At 38.3% G+C, this 20,728-nt stretch overlaps 1 protein-coding gene across 4 annotated transcripts in view; it reads right to left on the reverse strand.

Annotated features, from left to right (window-relative positions):
- Positions 1 to 20,728, reverse strand: part of CUL3 (cullin 3) — a 108,206-nt gene that overhangs the window by 41,961 nt on the left and 45,517 nt on the right. For all 4 annotated transcript variants that reach the window (XM_059703331.1, XM_059703329.1, XM_059703328.1 and 1 more), the window contains one exon: positions 11,897 to 12,010. In XM_059703331.1, coding sequence (XP_059559314.1) covers positions 11,897 to 12,010 — 114 coding nt within the window. The remainder of the gene's footprint in view (positions 1 to 11,896; positions 12,011 to 20,728) is intronic.

Below are 20,728 nucleotides of genomic sequence, written 5' to 3' on the forward strand. Positions count from 1 at the left end.
AACAATTTTGTTATGTTTATCCTATCTATTAATAGAGAAACATGGTAATTAACCATAACTTCGCTACCCTTACCATTGGCTAATCAGGGAGATATGCAAATTAACTGTCAACCAAGATGGCGGCTGGCAGCCAGGCAGCTGAAGACAACAGGAGGCTTGCTTGCTCCAGTGATGGAGGAAGTCAAGGTTCCCCGCCTGCCACTGCAGGCCTCTGAGCTTGCACTCTAAGAAACAATGTTACAATTATAGAACCCAAACAAACCCAGATACCTGCTTTCAGCAGCCGAGGTCTCTGAGCTGGAGCCGAGCCTCAGAGCTAAAGCCGGCTCTCAGCTCCAGTGACAGCCATAGAAGGTAAATAAATCCCAGAATAAAATAAAAAAAAACAAACAGAAAAAAAGGAGAGGTTGGGAGCTTCAGTCATCCACCAACCTGAAAACGGCCCTCAGCCCCTCACCCAGACTGGCCAGGCACCCCAGTGGGGACCCCCACCCTGATCCGGGACACCCTTCAGGGCAAACCAGCCCACCCGTGCACTAGGCCTCTAACCTATATAGTAAAAGGGTAATATGAAAACTGACCCTAACAGCAGAAAGACTGGGAATGACTGGTCACTATGACACATACTGACCACCAGGGGGCAGACTCTCAATGCAGGAGCTGCCCTCTGGTGGTCAGGTTGCTCTCACATGGGAGGAGCTCTGCTCAGCCACAAGCCAGGCTGATGGCTGCCAGTACAGCGGTGGTGGGAGCCTCTCCTGCCTCCTCAGCAGTGCTAAGGATGTCCAACTGCAGTTTAGGCCTGCTCCCCGCTGGCAAGTGGACATCCCCCAAGGGCTGCCGGGCTGCCAGAGGGATGTCTGATTGCCATCTTAGGCCCAATCCTCGGCCTAAGCCAGCAGGTGGTCATCCCCTGAGGGGTCCCAGACTGCGAGAGGGCACAGGCCTGGCTGAGGGACCCTCCCTCCCCCTCGAGTGCACAAATTTTTGTGCACCGGGCCTCTAGTTATACAATTATTTTTTAAAAAGCTAACAATTTAAAAGCACCAAAGAACAACAAAGACAACCTGGAATTGTGGGGTCTAGATCTGGAGAGAAGGTAAGTATACTGAGAGGAGCCCCACATTCACCTTTACTCATTCCCTTGGGCCATCTGTTTTATCTGGAGGACTGGAAATAGGACAACAAGCAGAAAGTCACAGGTGGGCTGGCTATCAAGCAGCTAGAACTCATGAGGGTTCAAAGGCTGCAGAAGAGAGAAATCCAAGTAAGAACCAGAAATTCGGCAAATAATTTTCATTAAAGTGTTCACTGACATATTACCTACGCATGGATGAGACACCAAAACACCAAAGAGCAGCACTGGAAGGCAAAAGAGCTGAACAGAGACTGTTGGCCTACTTGCGGTGGTGAAGAGACAAAAGTTGGAATTCAAGGCACAGTTATGTAGAGAGCAAACTGATAAACACCTCTGGCTTTCACCTGAGACCCCAGAAGGGCTATTCCCAGTGAGCAGACATATGCCCTGGAAATAGAGGCAAACTAAAAATAGACCAATCTTAACATAGCCTAAAAGCCAGCTTCAACAAACTCATAGTGATCTGCCCATACTGTACCTGCTAGCCCAAAGAAAATTATATTTCCCTTTAAGAAAGGTAGTCTCCACATTTTTCATATAGTGTTGGTAAAAGTACCAGGTTTGTTCTCCCACCAAAATAAAACACCCCAGGGTCAAATGTCTGAAAACACCCCAGGAAGTCAGAAGTATTCTAAGACTCATACAATGAGGAAGTAGTTGAAAACAAAACAAAACTAATATAAAGAAAACTATAAGTCAAGGATCTGTACTGTAATCACTAAGATAACCACTAAAATAATTTTAAAAGACTATATAATTAACAGCTAATGGGGAAGGAGAATGGGGCAATAAAACATATTTGATGCACCTATAGTGGGATGGCAAATTTAAATCCAAAGATATCAATAATTACATTAATGTAAATGAACTATATGCTTCAATTTAAAAACAAAGATTATTAGATGGGTTTAAAAGGCATAATATTACTATGTGGTGCTTGCGAGTGAAATATAAGGACACAGAAAGGTGGAAAGGAAAAGATGTTAAGAAATTCTCCATGCAAGCATTTATCAAAGAAAGCTCATAAAATAATACAATACAAAGTAGACTTTAAGGCAAGAATCATTAATAGAGATATAGAATATTTCATAATAATTCAACAGAAAGATAAAATGATCCTAAATTTATATTCATTTTGTAACAAAACTTCCAAATATATAAACTAAAAGAACTAGACAAATCAAAATTTATAATAAATGATATTACAAATCTAAAGATATTAACATTTCTTAATAGGTGATAAGACAAGTAGACAATAAAAATTAGTGTGAAAGATTTGAACATAGTTAATAAATTTGACCAAACTGATATGTATGCAACACTATCTAACAATTGCAGACAAAAACTGGAATTAACTGAAATTTAAAACTTTTCTTCAAAAATACTATTAAGAGAAATGCAAGCCCAGAATGAAAGACAATATTTCACATACATACATCTGACAAAGAATATCTATCTAGAACAGCGGTTCTCAACCTGTGGGTCGCGAACCCTTTGGGGGTCGAACCACCTTTCACAGGGGTCACCTAAGACCACCAGAAAAACACATATATAATTACATATTGTTTTTGTGATTAATCACTATGCTTTAATTATGTTCAATTTCTAACAATGAAATTGGGGGTCACCACAACATGAGGAATTGTATTAAAGGGTCGCAGCATTAGGAAGGTTGAGAACCACTGATCTAGAATATATAATGAACTTCCAAAACCCTCCAGGAAACTCACATTAAAAATAAATGGGCAAAAATGATTTATGTACTTTTTATATTCTATAGCAACAAAAATGTTTTCAAAAATTAGAAGAACAGTTTCAAATTAGTGTAGGGCTAGTGTACCATCAAGTGGATAGATGAACTGCTAGGGTATCTGATTTTTTGGTGAGTTTCTATGTAGTATGATAATAATATTTTTAAATAACTTCTAATGACAATTAGGAATCTAAATCTTAAAAAGTCAATTTTTCAATGAGGATTTTAATACTAGATTCAAAATTAAAAAATAAGAAACATAGAATACAAAGGATTTCCAATGTTCTTCGATAGCTTACATAAGTGATTTTCAACCAGTGTCCCAAGCATTTTTAAAATATGCAATGCCTGACTATTTTAGGGGCAATGACTTCTTTTCCCTCAGACTGTCAAATAAGAAAATGACAACACTGCTTCTTGGCCTTTTAGCTAAGATCAAGTGTAAAAATATGACAACAGTCAACACAACAATAGCCATCTGGTGTGAATGAATTAAAATTGTATCTATTTTTTTTTGTCAGATTGGCAATATATATATTTTTTGCTGAGCTCTAGAATTTTAGTAATTAGTTAATGAGTGCCATGAGACTGAAAATTGTTGGCATAAATCAGAGAGGGAGTCACTATTACTAAATTAGGCTTGGGAAACTAGGATTATCTGCCCAGTTTTCCATATCATAAAAATTTCCCAATGACAGAAGAACCTGAAAAAAGGAAACACAGGTTTTTAGAACAGGGCTTGATACAGAATACACACTTGATGTATACTTGCTGAATGAATGAATTTATCCTCATAAATACAAAGGTGAATGAATGTTAGCTCAATTCAGTAAATTATCAAATTCTTTTAAGCAGAATCCATAATAATAAAAGTGTAATATGCTAATTAGACCAGATGTCCTACCAGATGAAGCTGGGGCTGTGAGGGAAGCCTGGGTCCCGGGTGCCAGAGGGAAACTGGTGCTGGCAGCCGGGGAAAGGAAGGGCTACTCTTGCACGAATTTCATGCATGGGGCCTCTAGCTTATACATAATTACACATATACAGTAGAGGCCCAGTGCACAAAATTCATGCACAGGAGGGGGGGGGCAGGGGAGATCCCTCAGCCAGGCCTGTACCCTCTCACAATCCAGGACTTCCCCCTCCCAATCTGGGACTGCTGGCTTCTAATCGCTCACCTTCCTGTCAGCCTGATCATGCCTAACAACTCTGCCTACCTGCCTGATCACCCCTAATCACTCTGCCTGCCTGATCGCCCCTAACCCCTCTGCCTGCCTGCCTGATCACCCCTAACCACTCGCCTGCCTGCCTGGTTGCCCCTAAACACTCTGCCTGCCTGATTGCCCCTAACCGCCCCTGCCTCAGCCCCTGCCGCGGCGGCTTCATCCAGAAGGACGTCTGGAAGGACGTCTGGAAGGTCATTCGGCTGTCTGGTCTAATTAGCATGTTACGCTTTTATTATTATAGATAATTCTTCTGCAATGAGGTGGAGACCATAAGCTTTGGAATAAAAAGACTTCACTACTTCAGTAATGTTAGTAACGGTGTGCTCTTGGCAGGCTAATCTAACTTCAGTTTATTCATTTGCAAAATGGAGAATATGATACTCACCTGGAAGTTCAGGTATTTAAAACATTTTGACAGAGATATAGTCATGTAGTAAATGATATTTGTTGATTTGTATTTTTACTTTTTCAAATAAATAGAAATTTTATTGCTTTCCCAAACTACAATAAAAGTATTGTAGAAACATAAATTGATATAAATTAATATACTCAAGGTGCTTAAAATAGTGCCTGGCACAACTAAGAGCTGTGAAAATGCTATCTGCTATTACATGGAAGAGTACTGGGTAAACTCATAGTCAACCAAGGCTCTATCAACACACCTTAAGAGTTGTTGAAGACACTACCATTAATAGTAATCTACCCACAACTTCGGTTTTTCCTTCATCACCATGCGCTAGATATCATGTGTAGCTATTCACTTTGTTTTAAAATGGTATAAAACTTCAGAGCAGAAAGAGCTCTAAAACTTAAAATGATCTAATCAACACATCTTCCAATCATATCCCATAGATAGGCTTCAGGGAAACAACCCATTAATCCCTTGTAAATGCATATATAAAAGGATATGTTGTGTGGTGTGTGCATGCACACACACACGTCTTCTAGGAAAGGGCCCATGAATTTTGAACATTCTTCAAGGGGTGTCTAACCCCCCAAAAGATAAGAACCAGAGCTCTTACCCAGTAAATATAATTTATTTTCCTTATAGATGAGGAAACAGAGTCTTACCTCAAGAGGTTAAATGACTTAAGCAAATTAGTGACAAAGTAGGAACTAAAGCTGAATATCTCATTAAGTATTTTTCTCACTACTCCAAATTTCCTATATATATATATATAGTATTGGGGGCATCTGCTTTATGTATAAAAATTTCACTTCCTTTCTTACATTAACAAATATGTGCTCTATTTCTGACTGTACCATAGGACCTACTTCATGTTGAATATATATCTGCCTCCCTAAACTCAATGTCATGGACTGCTTGCTATACCATCATTGCACAAACAGAAAAACAGCTTACAGGTCATATTTAAGGTGTTCGTGGTTCCATTAGTTTGAAACAGAAACTACTGAGATGGAAGGCAATGAAAAATTCCCAATTTTCAAGTACAACACGCTTAACCTTTAAAGTATTTATGACGATGCCCTGGTTTTATTTTTCATTAAGGGTTAGTGCTTGGCTTTTGATCTAACCATAAAAAGATGCCAAGGTATTATATCATCAGTCACAAACTAGAGCACACATGGGGAAAGCCTGTCTTGAACAGACTCCTCTTACAAAAGCAGTCAGTGAAAATTCTGAACAGGTGTGAAGCTTAATAGCCCCAAAGCCATTGAATCCACTTCCTTCTAAGATATCATTTTGAAAGAGAGCGAGTGCTGAGAAGATTCTTAAGCAACCTATCTGTGTTCTCCTAGAATATAACTACTTTCAAATTTCTCTAAATGTGTAAACTTCTCTTTCACGTAACTATCAGCAACACAGCAGTAAATATCAACACGAAGCAGATTGTTATTGTAGATCACGCAGGGTGAACAAAGGGTAAAGTATTTAACTGCAATCAGTGTTTGACTATATTCTGTGCAGTGAGAAAACCTGAAGTCATTTTCAAGGTCCACCATTTCTTACTTCTTTTCAGTCGGGTCAAGTTTCAAAACTTTCTAAATCTCCATTTTCCGGCTAATGAAAAGAAAATAGGATTCCACCGAGTCTCCTATCTAACCCCTCCGGGACTTCTGTGAGGATCAAATGAGATGAGGCATGGAAAAATGCTTCACAGACATTTGGTTAAAGTGTAAATGTTTGCACCTGGCTATAAAGCAAGTCAAGTTCCTGGACGAAGAAACTGCAAGGAGGCTAGTTCAGGGGTGAGCAAACTTTTTGACTCGAGGGCCACAATGGGTTCTTAAACTGGACCGGAGGGCCGGAACAAAAGCATGGATGGAGTGTTTGTGTGAACTAATATAAATTCAAAGTAAACATCATTACATAAAAGGGTACGGTCTTTTTTTTTTTTTTTTTTAGTTTTATTCATTTAAACAGGCCGGATTCGGCCCGCAGGCCGTAGTTTTCCCACGGCTGCTCTAGGGAGAGGAAGCTGGTGCCCACAGCCACTGTTTCCAGGCTGGGCTGGGGGCCACATTTTTCACTAGGGGATTTTGGCAGTGTTGGTTGGGATTTGGTGGGGTGTTGCTCTGGGGTGGTGGTGGGGCCTGTGTCCCACTTGGGGGAAGGCGAGTGTTGCTTTGTGGGCACCAGGTCTGCAGTGCCATTTCTCTGTGTTGAGCATCTGTTCCCTAGTGGTCAGTGTGCGTCATAGTGACTGGTGGGAGGGTTAGACAGTATATTAGCCTTTTTATATATAGACTAGAGGCCCGATGCACGAAGATTTGTGCAAGAATGGGCCTTCCTTCCCGTGGCTGCCGGCATCGCCTTTGCTCTTGCTGGAGCCGCCATTCCGCATTTGCTCCAGCCCGGAACCGCCTTTCTGCCTTCCCTTGCTGCCCAGAGGCCTGGAGTGGCTGGGGCGGTGTGGAAGGCCTGCGGCGTCACCATGGCGACGACGCAAATGTCCTGCCCCACCCCAGATGCTCCGTGCCAGTACATGCAAATTAATCTGCCATCTTTGTTGGGTTAATTTGCATACTCATTCCTGATTGGCTGGTGGGCGTCATGAAGGTACTGTCAATTTGCATCTTCTCTTTTATTAGTGTAGACATTTCTAAACTAAAATCAGTTTCACTGGACTACAAGTGAAGGTGTCTACAGGGCCTGTTCCTTTTTTAGGCTCTGATGGGGGGAATCCACTTTCTTGCCTTTTTCAGCTTCTAGTGGCCCATGCATTCCTTGGCTGTGGCCCTCCTCCAACTCCAAAGCTTATCAATCCCATCTCTGCCTCTGTCAGCACACTGCCTTCTCCTTTGTCTCTGAACCTCCTGCCACCCACTCGGATAAGAACCCTGTGATCTCTTTGGGCCCAGCAGGACAACCTAGGATAATCTTCTCACCTCAAGATCCTTAACCTAATCACACCTGCCAAAGTGCCCTTTGCCTTTTAAGGTAACAATCTTTAGGTTCCAGGGATTAGTCATGGACATATTAGGGGGATGGGGGGGCAGGACCATTATTCAGTTTTCCACATTCCTCAACACCTTACATGCCTGTCACCCTAAACCAGCAATTTTCAACCCTTTTCATCTCATGACATAGGTAAACTAATTACTAAGATTTTGCAGGACACCCAAATATCCATTATATATTTTGCCAATCTGACAAAAAAAAAGATATAATTTTGATTCATTCACACCTGATGGCTATTGTTGTGTTGGCTGTTGTCATTTTGTTATTTGATAATCTAAGAGATCTCTGCCTCCGAGTAATAGTCAGGTATTGCGTGTTTTAAAACTTCTAGCAGCACACTGATTGGAAATCACTGTTCTAAACTAATGGTCCCCTTTCTATTTACTAGGAAAAGCATCAGTGGAGACTTTCTCAGGTCCTCTCCACAAACTTGTTGCTACTTTCTACCTCACCTCTTTACCCATCCTTAATGACTTTCCAAATACCTCAAAGAAGCACTGATCCTCCTTTCCCCGGTTAACTCCACCTCCCCCCCCCCCCCCATGATTTTGAATGTATGGCCTTTTGTCTTTAAGACTAATCAGCAATACTACCATATCTTTGCAGTTTGTAAAAATGACTGGACATATAGACAAATTTGAGTAAAAACATAAAAAGACCTTTGGAAATTCACCATAGTTTTAGGCAGAAAACTCATTATTAATTTTCTGTCATCCTATATATGACAGAAAATATTTTCCTCTTTCCTTTTACATTAATTCTAATAACTCAAAGTTATCTATAGAATAACATTGATAATTTAATCTCACCCTAATATTGTTCAATGCTTTTTTTAAAATATATGTTATTGATTTTTTACAGAGAAGAAGGGAGAGGGATAGTTAGAAACATTGATGAGAGAGAAACATCGATCAGCTGCCTCCTGCACACCTCCCACTGGGGATGTGCCTGCAACCTAGGTACATGCCCTTGACCGGAATCGAACCTGGGACCTTTCAGTCCACAGGCTGACACTCTATCCACTGAGCCAAACTGGTTAGAGCTTGTACAATGTTTTAATGGCAAAAAACACCACTAGTCATGGATTATAATAATTAAATAACCTATATTGCAACAAATTTTTTCCATAAAATATTTTAAAAATTTCCCCAATCATTAATCTTTTAAACAATTAAAACTGAAAATTGAGCAATGCTAAACCAATCTTAAAAGTTTAACATCTTAATTGTTCTTTAAGGAAAAAATGAATTAAAAATAACTAATTTAAGTAAAGCAGAGATTATAAACTCTATTGCCTTTAGAAGCTAAGTTCTAAAGGATAAGTAGGAGCAAATCACATACAGAGAGGAACATTCTAGAAACATTTCCAGACGAAAGACATGTGTGATGATTCCAAGATGAGAGAGAAGAATCTCAGCAGGGAAGCAACATGATCACATGCTTGAAAATAGTAACCCTAGGAGCAATATTGAAAAGAGAATAGAGAAGAGCACAATGAATGTTGTAAGACTAGTTATAGAATGGAGAGAAATGAAGGTGCTCTGGTCTCGGGGAGATCTAAAAACAGAACTGCAGATTCTAGAAATATATGATGGAGAAAGAGAGGGAGAAAAACTGACAATAGTAAGTCCCAGGTTTCTGGCATAAACGAATAAAATGACACTGATTAGGAGCTCACTTGGAAATGCCAAGTTTGAAATACCTCTCAGACAATGAAGGGAGCCATCAACTAGACAAATGACTATGAATATGAATCTCAGAGACTGAGGCTGGAGACCTAATTTGGGAATCATCTGCACAGAGGCACCAAATAAAGTTAGGTGTACCAGGAGAAGGAAAACTAGGAAGAAGCTTCAGGAATGCCTTTATCTAAGAGTCAGAGGAGACGGAGTAGTGGCTGAGAAGGAAAAGTCAGAAAGGTAGGAGCATACAAAGGGAGTGAGTGCTTTGTCACAGTAATTAAGAACCCAACATGTTAGGAGAAAAGACTGGTCATATGTGCCAAATACTGCTGAAAGATATCCAGGAGCATGATAACTAGCAGCGATCTTTGCCTTCATACATACGCAGATATGGTGATCTTGATAAGGGCAAGACTGAACAGAATTGTTCAGATAAAAATGCAAAATAAAGAGAATGAAAATTTGAATCGTTGAGACAGAAGCTTAACTGGAACATATTCAAAGCAAATGAAAGATGAGAAAAGGGAAAGAACAAGTGTCAACAGTTCTTATAAGACATTTTAGTTGTGAATGGAAATGCAGAGGTCCAAAAGAAAACTCAGAAGATTTTGAGGAAGTGAATGGCCCAAACATATTTAAGCTGATAAGATCGAGTAAAAAGGCAGAACCTGAAGATACTTCACGTTTTTCACAAGATAGAAAGAGATGTGATCTTTAATACAGGTGGAAGACTGGCCTTTGCCAGAGAGACACTACCCTCCATTAAAAAAGGAAGGAAAAAGAAAAACACAAAAGGGGAGAAAATACAGGTGAAACTGTAGATTCAGTGGCATGACACAGTTTCTACCTTATGCTTTCTTTTTTCTCTGAGAGGTAGAAGGCAAGGCACTTGTTAACAGTGAAGTGACCAGTAGGAAAGCTGGAGGTTTGAAGAGAACTATTTCAAAGTGGTGGAATGAGCTGACTAGAGAGAGTCTGCCGGGTAGTGTGGAGGGCTGACAGGAGGTTTGTGACTATGTACAAAGTGGCACTCATCTACCCTTGTGGGATTTCCTCCAGGAGAGGCCCAAGAAAGATTTAAGTGGCTGGGTTTATCCATAGTTTTAGCACTACCAGATGCGTTTGTTGAAAGGTTGAAGGGATGAGAAATATTAATACTAGTTAATTTTTACTGAGCACATTATAGTCCGGGGCCTTGCTAGTGCTTTATATGAATGGCCCCTTTAAGCCTCATGACTATCCCTACCAAGTTGGTACCATATTATTTTCATTTTATAAATGAGGAAGCTGAGGAATGAATTTGACAATCAATGTTCACATAACAGCTAGCATTCAAGGTTTGAGATTTCATGAGGAAAAAAAAATTGAAATAAAACAAATTTTAAAAATAACCTGATATAAGATTGTGTTGTGTAATTTTAAAAATACTTCTGAATCAGAACAATGGACCATGAAATTACAAGTCGTTTTCTTAGTGTTAGACAGTTTTAGAATTTAAAGACTCACCAAATCCAGAACTTTAAGAGAACAGCAATAAACTTATTTCACATTTATATCCCAGACATGATATATTTTCTTATGCTAATCATTGCCTCAAATGTCAACACATGAATCTATATCCTGAAGAAAGTGAAAATAAGGCTCAGAAAGACTAAACAATGTGTTACACCTTTTATCAAACCCCTGAAAAATGAAGTATCCTATCACTGACCCCCTTCCCTTGTCACTAGGTCTACAAAACCACGAGTAATAGGCCTGACTGAATTAATTAGCAGAACAAGAAACTTTTTAGCTGTTTGCTCTCACTGAAAATTATTTCCAAACATTACTTTATTCTATCAAGTGAAAGAAACTAGGTAAATTTTCACCATTGTATTACAACTAAAGAAAACAGAATAAAAATTTGAAAAGCAAAGAGTAAATGCTTAGAAGAAAATCATTCTTTCCAATTTCCAAACGTGAACACTGAAGCAACAAGATGTTATCAGACTTGGTAATTTTGCAGTGACAGAATAATTAAGCAGCTTAATCAATTTTGTTTCATTCTATCATCATACTAAAGTTAAAAAAAAAACTGATAGTTTAATCTTGAAAGTAATTAAACACCTTCGCTCATCAGTGTTTTCCAAACTGTCCTGCTGAAAAGATATTTTTCTTGACTGACAGAAACAAAAAAACAGTAATAGGTGAAAAATAGAATATATATCTGAAGAATATAAATACTGAAAGCATTTACCATTAAGAAAGATAGATGGCAGCTATTAGAGTATAATTATCACTAAAGTATTTCTATTAATGACATCCCCTGTCAGTAAAGATATGAAGACATTATAAATTTGTAACAGAATATTCACCTTTCATTTATCATGTTGTCATTCAACCACCTTTAGTCAAAAGAGATACTAATAAAGCTTTTTGGTATTTCCCATTCTAAAGCAAAAATGCTAGATATTCAGAAAAAAATTACAACTTTCCCTTCCAGTCTTTCATTCTAATCATAAAGTACATAAACACTATATAAACTAACATGACCCTTGCTAGGGCAATATTGTTTATTTTTTTAAAAGCACCTTCCACACTGACATATATTATTCAACTACATGTAACAAAGAAAACATTGTTTTGAAATGCCTAACTTCTTAAAGGGAAAACAATAAAAAAAACTCTACTTACCATATACATTAGTATGTCTCTAATCATCACCATAGCTGTTTGATGATCATTCCAAGCTTGATTTAGCGTTTGAAGAAAGTTGTTATTCAATGAATTAAGTACATCCTCTCGCACCTATTAACAGAAGAGTTCATTGCAGTTTGTTAATACACACACATATGTGCACGTACTCATATGTAACATGCACTTATTTCTGTTCAATAAAATAATAAAGTGGACTCTTCAATTTTAAATTAAAAAATATGTTATAGACCAAGTAGAAACATTTTAAGCTATAATATGTTATGTACAGATGACTAACAAATGTGTTTTGTATAGTCCAAGCCCTTTCCCTTGATCTTCAGAATCAAAAAGCAATCTCTTGGGCATTTTTTAACATCACAGTAAAAAAAAAATAAAAAATGAAAAATCCTAAATACTTATATGAACTAAAAGGCTCTATCTGTAGAATTGGCCCCGGGGCTATTGCTCCAATTTTACCTTCCCTCCCCCATTTTTGAAGAAATAGTGAGACCACTGATTCCTGAGTGAAATTACCTAGGCTAGAATCCCAGCTCCCTGACTAGCTGTATGACTTTGGATACATTATTTAATCTCTATGCTTCAGTTTCCTAATATGTGAAATAGTGTCCATTTTGTAGGATTACTGAAAGGATTAAATTAACACTTGTAAATACTTAGAACAGTGTCTGGCACTCATTAAACACTCTAGCTACAATGGAGCTGCATACAGAAAATGTGTTCTGCCATTTCTTTTGCCTTGATTCACAGCTCACTCCCTCACTTTTTTCTCTTCAAGTCCTACCTCCAGTTTTTCCCTGACCACCCTATTTCAAACAACAACCTCTACCTTTACTCCTTAACCCTACAGTTTATTTTTCCTCACAGAACTCATCAGTAGGTACTGTATTACTAGTTTCTTGTTTCTCACATCAAAATGTAAGCTCCATAGCATCAGGGATTCTGTCCTTTCCATGTATATCTCCTACACCTACAATTGTGTCTGGCATATGTAAGATATTTTATTTTATCCCCACCCACCAATACCATGATCCACTTCCAACATGGTAAGCGCTTTCAGTGTATCTATCTGCCTTTGCACGTAAGTTCCCTGAGTCTGAAATGTTTTCCTAATGCAATCCTGATAATACTACGCAGATTTCAAGACTTCCTTCACATAACCACAAGCATACTGCCACCTTCTCCAATAAGAGGTTACTGACCACTACTACTTCCTGCTATGCTATCAGTCTAATGGAAAGAGTATTTAACTAGGAAACAGAATCTAGATTCTGGTTCTAGCTTTATCATGAAGAAGTGTGCTTGTCTTCTAGGTTCCTATAACTCTTGTTGTACTATACTACCAAACTCTCCAGTTATTCAAATCGAACTAATCCTCCATGGTCTCGCTCAACTGTCAATACTCCAACCTAACAGATAGCTTTATCTCCAAACATCCTTTACTATAGACAATCTACAGTAGTAAACAATTTTTCAGGTTGGGAGAATCTGAAGTCATGGTGTTTTTTGAGAAACAAATATAATACATGTATTAAAATATATAGATATCTATGAACCTAAGTTCTAAACAAAAGAAATTAAAAAGGTCATTGAGTATTAGAACTAGTATAAACAAGTGATTGGAAGTACCAAACACTGAAAGAAAATACACATAACGCACTAATCCCAACACACAGGAGAATAAGCTCAAATAGGAAAAAACTAATTTATTTTTTCTTATATAATAGAGGAAAAGAGGTATTCAAGAGATATTAGTGATGGGACAATATGTCTAGTCTATAGTCTACTAAACATAGAGTATAAAAACCATTAGCTTATACTACATAACTTAAAATTTTATTATATATTTAATCTTTTGTTCACAACTGTATTTTGTCTTGTACATAAGATGCATTTTGAAGCTTTTGGACTTCAAAATCACCCAGAAATTATTCCATAAATATGCTGACTATATCAAAAGTGATAAATATCCATGTCGGTTAGTTGAAAGCACTGTGTTTAACAAATACTATTATGCAAAGTAGATAAAATAAATCATTTATTTCAACTTACTAAGTCTACCAATTGTCAGATACAAATTTCCAAGGTAGCTAAGACTAAAAAAAAGAAACAACCATCAACACAGCAAGTTGAAAATGTAGCTATATACAAATTCTTCGCCACACTTCATATTCTTTCACTGAAACACTAAATTCTGAGGGTCAATTAAATTAAAATCATGAAAACACTAGAGAAATTGCACAATGTAACAAAAATAAAATGGTATATTCCAAACACCAAGAATATCTAACAATTAATTATTCTTAAGGACTTAAGTAAACTCTGTATACCCCTTTGTTATAAAAATCAAGTTATGTGTTACCTACATTAAAGTCACCCTGATTTGGGGACACAAAAATGTGCTTGGTATATTTCATTCATATAAAAATGTGTTTAGATGAATGCAAAAGTGACCAATTAAACAGTTCTAAAATAAACCATGTTTTTCAAAATCACTAATACTCTTTAAAATAAAATCAACAAGCATCTATATATTTAAATAATATGATCAACTACACAATGTGTCATAAATAAAACTTTATTTGCATTACACTTCAAAAATTATCCTCACAAATCAATAAGTGCATATTACTTAGCAAAAAAAGCTATTAAGAGCTAATTTTGTTAAATTTATTTTTGAATGACTATGCATATACACACATACCTAAGACAAAGTAAATGTCTTACATATACTTGTTGTAATTGTCTCTTAATTATTCAAATCACTCTATAAGCAAAAAATTATTTCTTTAATACTACCCCCCAAAATATCTTTCTACTCTGATACATCAAAAGTGAATGGATATTTTTTCAAATATGTATCATAAAGTGGTAGCAATCAGATGAAAATACAACCTTTATGAAAATTAAAACAGGCTTTTTAAATGAAAAGATGGCATATAAATGAAAAACATACACTAAATGGAAAAAGCCTCATTTTACAAAGTATTAATGTAACAATACAGACATTTTGAAAAAGAGAAAGTGGGGGCTGTGTATGTGTGTGTAACATTGTTAGTCTCACACTCAACACAACCATTAATTTCTGCACCAGAAAAGGCAAATGGGAAGGAACCCTGCTATAGAGGTGATCTTAGGATCAAAAGGGCCTGCTGACAAGTATAACCGGTAGTATTACTTAAGAAGACCTCTAAGAAGGTTACTCAGTTGAAGAGTTGGAATTTGAACGGTGAGACAAGCAAGAACAAGTAACAAAGCCATGGAAAGGTGATAAAAGTATAGGGTCAGCTGTGACAGGATAAAACGAGCCATTGAAAACTGGCTGCGCATGGTACTTAGCTTTGAAAGGATAAAGCAATGCACAGGTAATAGTTCAAAACAGATCACAAACCTGGTGAATATTTAGAATCATCTGAGAGTGCCAGGAGTTGGTTAACAACTAGAACTTGTGTTCCTATAAAACTGAAAGCTCACATTCGTATACTGGCCTCGATGCCTTTTTATTGAATATTATATGCTTCTAATATACCTGAGTACAAAGGTTTATAATTGACTTATAAATTGAAATTTTATTTTCTAATCCTTTAGTTTTGAGGAAATCAGTAACATCACTTTAAAACATTTTGGGACCGAATTGGCGAAATTGCTCAGCTGGTGAGACGGTTTGCAGCCGGGAAGAGCAGAACTCCCCTGGAAAGGTAAAAAAACCAGGGATTTGGGCAGGAAAGTTTGCCAGACCTCTGAGCCCAGAGGGTCGGAGGGAGACCGCGTGGCAGACAGCCGCGTCCCTTGGGACAGGCACAGCCCCTGACGGGGGAAAGGAGAACCCCGGGATTCCTGGCGCCACCAGGGAAATTGAGAGCTGGGTTCTGTGATCACTGAGAACTGAGCCTAAAGGGGGCAGCCTGAAGAGCTGACCTGACCATGCAGTCCCGGTAAGAGAAGAAGCTTACAGAAACCAAGCCTTCCCCGTTTCCGTGGCCGGCGTTTGTTTGTTTTCACTGAATCCTGTTCATGGGACATTTCGGATACAGACACTCACCTGTGCTGAAGAGAGGGAGAGTGTGTGGAGGAGTGGAATCTGGGGAGAGACTGGGGAGAGAGGGGGAGCCGGGAGAGGTGGCAGCGAACTGAGTGCTGAGACACCCCTGAGCCCAAGACTGGGGCAGCCATTCTCTCCAGAGAGTGAGACTCCTCCCACCAGCCCCCAGGCAAGGAGCACAGCCACACCCAGATTCCACCCTGTACGAGATCAAGGATTAAAATAACCTTATCAGTCCCTGGGAGTTAACTGGGTCTGGCCTATAGAGGGATTTTCAATCCCAGCAACAACATAGCGCCGGTAACTAACTATTACGCAGTCAGCTCTGGGCAGTGAACTTCCACTGGACAGAGAGGCCCTATAACCTCAGAGGCCAACCCCAGAACACTGCCACCCAGAGGCTGACTCACAAACTGACTCTTTGCTAAACACAAAATAAGGCAGTCTGGGAAATAAATGCGGCCTGCTTTACAATAAGGACTGTGGTTTACAACACAGAGGAACAGTATATCGCAGGGAAACTCAACACTCTCCTGAATACCTGGAAGGTCTAAGGCGAGCCACACTGAAGAATAGAAGAACCAAAGGACCTTCACTATTGCAATTTTTTTTTTTCGTTTTTCACCTTTTAACTAAGAAACCAATTTGTTTTTCTTTTCTTTCTTTTTTTCTTTCTTCTTTTTCCATCAACTGATTTTACCCTTTTAATTACTACCTTCTTATTTTTAACCAGTATTATTACTGCTACCATTTTACCATTTTTTAAAGTGCCATTTTATTTTCTCTTTATTTTATTTTGGGATTAGTGTTCTCCAGTCTATTTTCATCGTTATATTATTGGTTGTTTCTAGTTTGCATTCATCTCCAGGGAACTGTTGCTGGAATTTGTTGGGATTAATGGCTGTTCTATAGGAGTATTCTCCTCATATAAAAAGTCTCTTCCCCTCTTCTAACTTCATTCTCTCTTTTTTTTTTTCTTTTCTTTTCTTTTCTTTTCTTGCTTTTATTTTCCCCCCTCCTTTTTCCCAATTTCATTTTTGCACTCCTTTTTTTGGTCCCTACTTTTCTTTTCTTTTTTCTCTTTTATCCTTTTCTCTTCCTTCTTCCTTATCCCCAAATTCTCTTAATTCGGGTGGTCACCTTTATTTGGGGTTATTAATATCGTGAATATATTTGTGTATAGTGCCTGGTACATGGTGCCTTGTTGTGTTGTATTTTGTGCCTTTAAATCAACGCAGCAGATCCAAGCAACAGCAACCTCCTGAACACCACATCCTCTGCTGAGGAACAGCAGCTGTACGTGAAACCTCGCCCCACCAGCCAGAAGAGCCACCACAGCTGTGAACAGCACCCACCAGAGGAGCTGCTGCCAACTGAAGAGCAGCTGCTACCGCAACCGCCCGAAGAGTAACCACAGACCAAGGAGTCACTGCCACCAAGGGAGCAACCACTGAACGACTCAACGTCTAGATATGTCAGTGAGATCAAACATGGGTAGACAAAGAAACCCCCAAAGGAAAGAGAAGGAGAACTCTCCAGAAAAGCAGCTAAGTAATACAGAGGAATGCAACATGACAGAAAAAGAATTCAGAATAAGGGTCCTAGAGTGCATAAACCGGATGGAGGAAAAAATCGACAACCTCTGCAAGAAGCAAGAAGAAACAGATGAAAAAATCGACAACCTCTGCAAGAAGCAAGAAGAAACAGATGAAAAAATCGATAACATATGGAAGAAGCTAGAAGAAACAGATGAAAAAATCAACAACTTAAGTAAGACCCAAGAAGAAATGAAGAGTGATATAGCTGCAATGAAAAACTCCATTGAAAGTATCAACAGTAGACTAGGAGAAGCGGAGGACCGAATTAGTGAATTAGAAGACAAGGAAGCAAAACACACCCAAAATGTACTGCAATTGGAGAAAAAAATTAAAAGACAGGAGGAGAGCCTAAGGGAGCTTTGGGACAAAATGAAACGAAACATACGAATAATAGGAGTACCAGAACAACAGAAGGATGAACAAGGATTAGAAAACCTACTCGAAGAAATAATATCAGAAAACTTCCCTGAGGTGGGGAAGAAAAAAGTCACACAAGCCCAGAGAGTCCCAAACAAGGTGAACCCGAAAAGACCCACACCAAGACACATCATAATTACCATGGCAAAACCCTAGAGATTCCATCAAAAAGCTACTAGACTTAATAAATGAATTTGGCAATGTAGCAGGATACAAAATTAACCCCAAGAAATCTGAGGCATTTCTATACACCAATAATGAACTTTCAGAAAGAGAGATTATAAAAACAATCCCATTTACCATTGCACCAAAAAAATTAAGCTACCTAGGAATAAACTTAACTAAAGAGGTAAAAGACCTCTACTCAGAAAACTACAGGATGTTGAAAAAAGATATAGAGGAAGACATAAACAGATGGAAGAACATACCATGTTCATGGATTGGTAGAATCAACATCATTAAAATGTCCATACTACCCAAAGCAATCTATAAATTCAACGCCCTTCCCATTAAAATACCAACAGCATACTTCAGAGATCTAGAACGAACTTTCCAAAAATTCATCTGGAATAAAAAAAGACCCCGAATAGCTGCAGCAATCCTGAAAAAGAACAAAGTAGGTGGGATCTCAATACCAGATATCAAGTTGTATTACAAAGCCACTGTCCTCAAAACTGCCTGGTACTGGCACAAGAATAGGCATATAGATCAATGGAATAGAATAGAGAGCCCAGAAATCGGCCCGAACCAATATGCTCAATTAATATTTGACAAAGGAGGCAAGAACATACAATGGAGCCAAGATAGTCTCTTCAACAAATGGTGTTGGGAAAATTGGACAGATATATGCAAGAAAATGAAACTAGACCACCAACTTACACCATACACAAAAATAAACTCAAAATGGATAAAGGACTTAAATGTATGACAGGAAACCATAAAAATTCTAGAAGAATCCAAAGGCAACAAAATCTCAGACATATGCCGAAGCAATTTCTTCACTGATACAGCTCCTAGGGCACTTGAAACTAAAGAAAAAATGAACAAATGGGACTACATCAAAATAAGCTTCTGCACAGCAAAAGAAACCATCAACAAAACAACGAGAAAACCCACTGTGTGGGAAAACATATTCGCCAATGTCATATCTGATAAGGGCCTAATCTCCAAAATTTATAGGGAACTCATACAACTTAAAAGGAAGATAAACAATCCAATCAAAAACTGGGCAAAGGACCTACGTAGGCACCTTTCAAAAGAGGACATTCAGAAAGCCAAGAGACATATGAAAACATGCTCAAAGTCACTAATCATCCGAGAGATGCAAATCAAAACAACAATGAGGTACCATCTCACACCTGTCAGACTGGCTATCATCAACAAATCAACAAACGACAAGTGCTGGAGAGGATGTGGAGAAAAAGGAACACTTGTGCACTGCTGGTGGGAATGCAGACTGGTGCAGCCACTATGGAAGACAGTATGGAGTTTCCTTAAAAAACTGAAAATGGAACTCCCATTTGACCCTGTGATCCCACTTCTAGGAATATATTCCAAGAAACCGGAAACACCAATCAGAAAGGATATATGCACCCCTATGTTCATAGCAGCACAGTTCACCATAGCTAAGATCTGGAAACAGCCTAAGTGCCCATCAGTAGATGAATGGATTAGAAAACTGTGGTACATCTACACAATGGAATACTATGCTGCTGTAAAAAGGAAGGAACTCTTACCATTTGCAACATCATGGATGGAACTGGAGAGCATTATGCTAAGTGAAATAAGCCAGTCAATAAAGGAAAAATACCACATGATCTCAGTCATTCATGGACAACAGAGACCATTATAAACTTTTGAACAATAATAGATACAGAGGCAGAGCTGCCTCAAACAGATTGTCAAACTGCAGCGGGAAGGCCGGGGAGGGTTGGGGGGCAGGAGGTAGGGGGGTAAGAGATCAACTAAAGGACTTGTATGCATGCATATAAGCATAACCAATGGACATAAGACACTGGGGAATAGGGGAGGCTAGGGGACTGTCTAGGGCGGGGGGATAAAATGGACACATATGTAATACCCTTTGTAATACTTTAAGCAATAAAAAAATAAAAATAGAATCATCTGAATAGCAATAGATTTTGATAAAGAGATTGAGAAGACAAAACACAGACTGGGAGAAAATATTTGCAAAAGACATCTGATAAAGGACTGTTCAACCTTGTGTTCTTAGCCTCTGGTACAATTGGCTTCATTTTATGTCATTTCACTTAAAGTCACAGAACCTATCGACGATATTAAGTGAAGACTTACTATATACAAAGAATTCATAAAACTCAACAATAGAAAACAAATGACCCAATTTAAAAAACTGACAAAAGACCTGACACTTCACCAAAAAATACAGATGACAAATAAGCATATGAAAAGATCGGTGATATCTGATCATTAAGGAAATGCAAATAAAAACAATATTGGGATACCACTACATATCAATTAAGATGGCCAAAATCCCAAACAGTGACAACACCAAATGCTGGTGAGGATGTACATCAACAGGTATTCTCATTCACTGCTAGGGGAAATGCAAAATGGCATATTTTTACTATAATCCAGCAATTATACTCCTTGGTATAAATACCAAAGGAGTTGACAACTTATATCCACACAAAACCCCACACAATGTTTATAGCAACTTTATTCATAATTGCCAAAACTTGGACAAGATATCCTTCAGTAGATGAATAGATACAT

Source organism: Myotis daubentonii, chromosome 7 (assembly GCF_963259705.1).
Source record: "Myotis daubentonii chromosome 7, mMyoDau2.1, whole genome shotgun sequence".
Taxonomy (NCBI): domain Eukaryota; kingdom Metazoa; phylum Chordata; class Mammalia; order Chiroptera; family Vespertilionidae; genus Myotis; species Myotis daubentonii.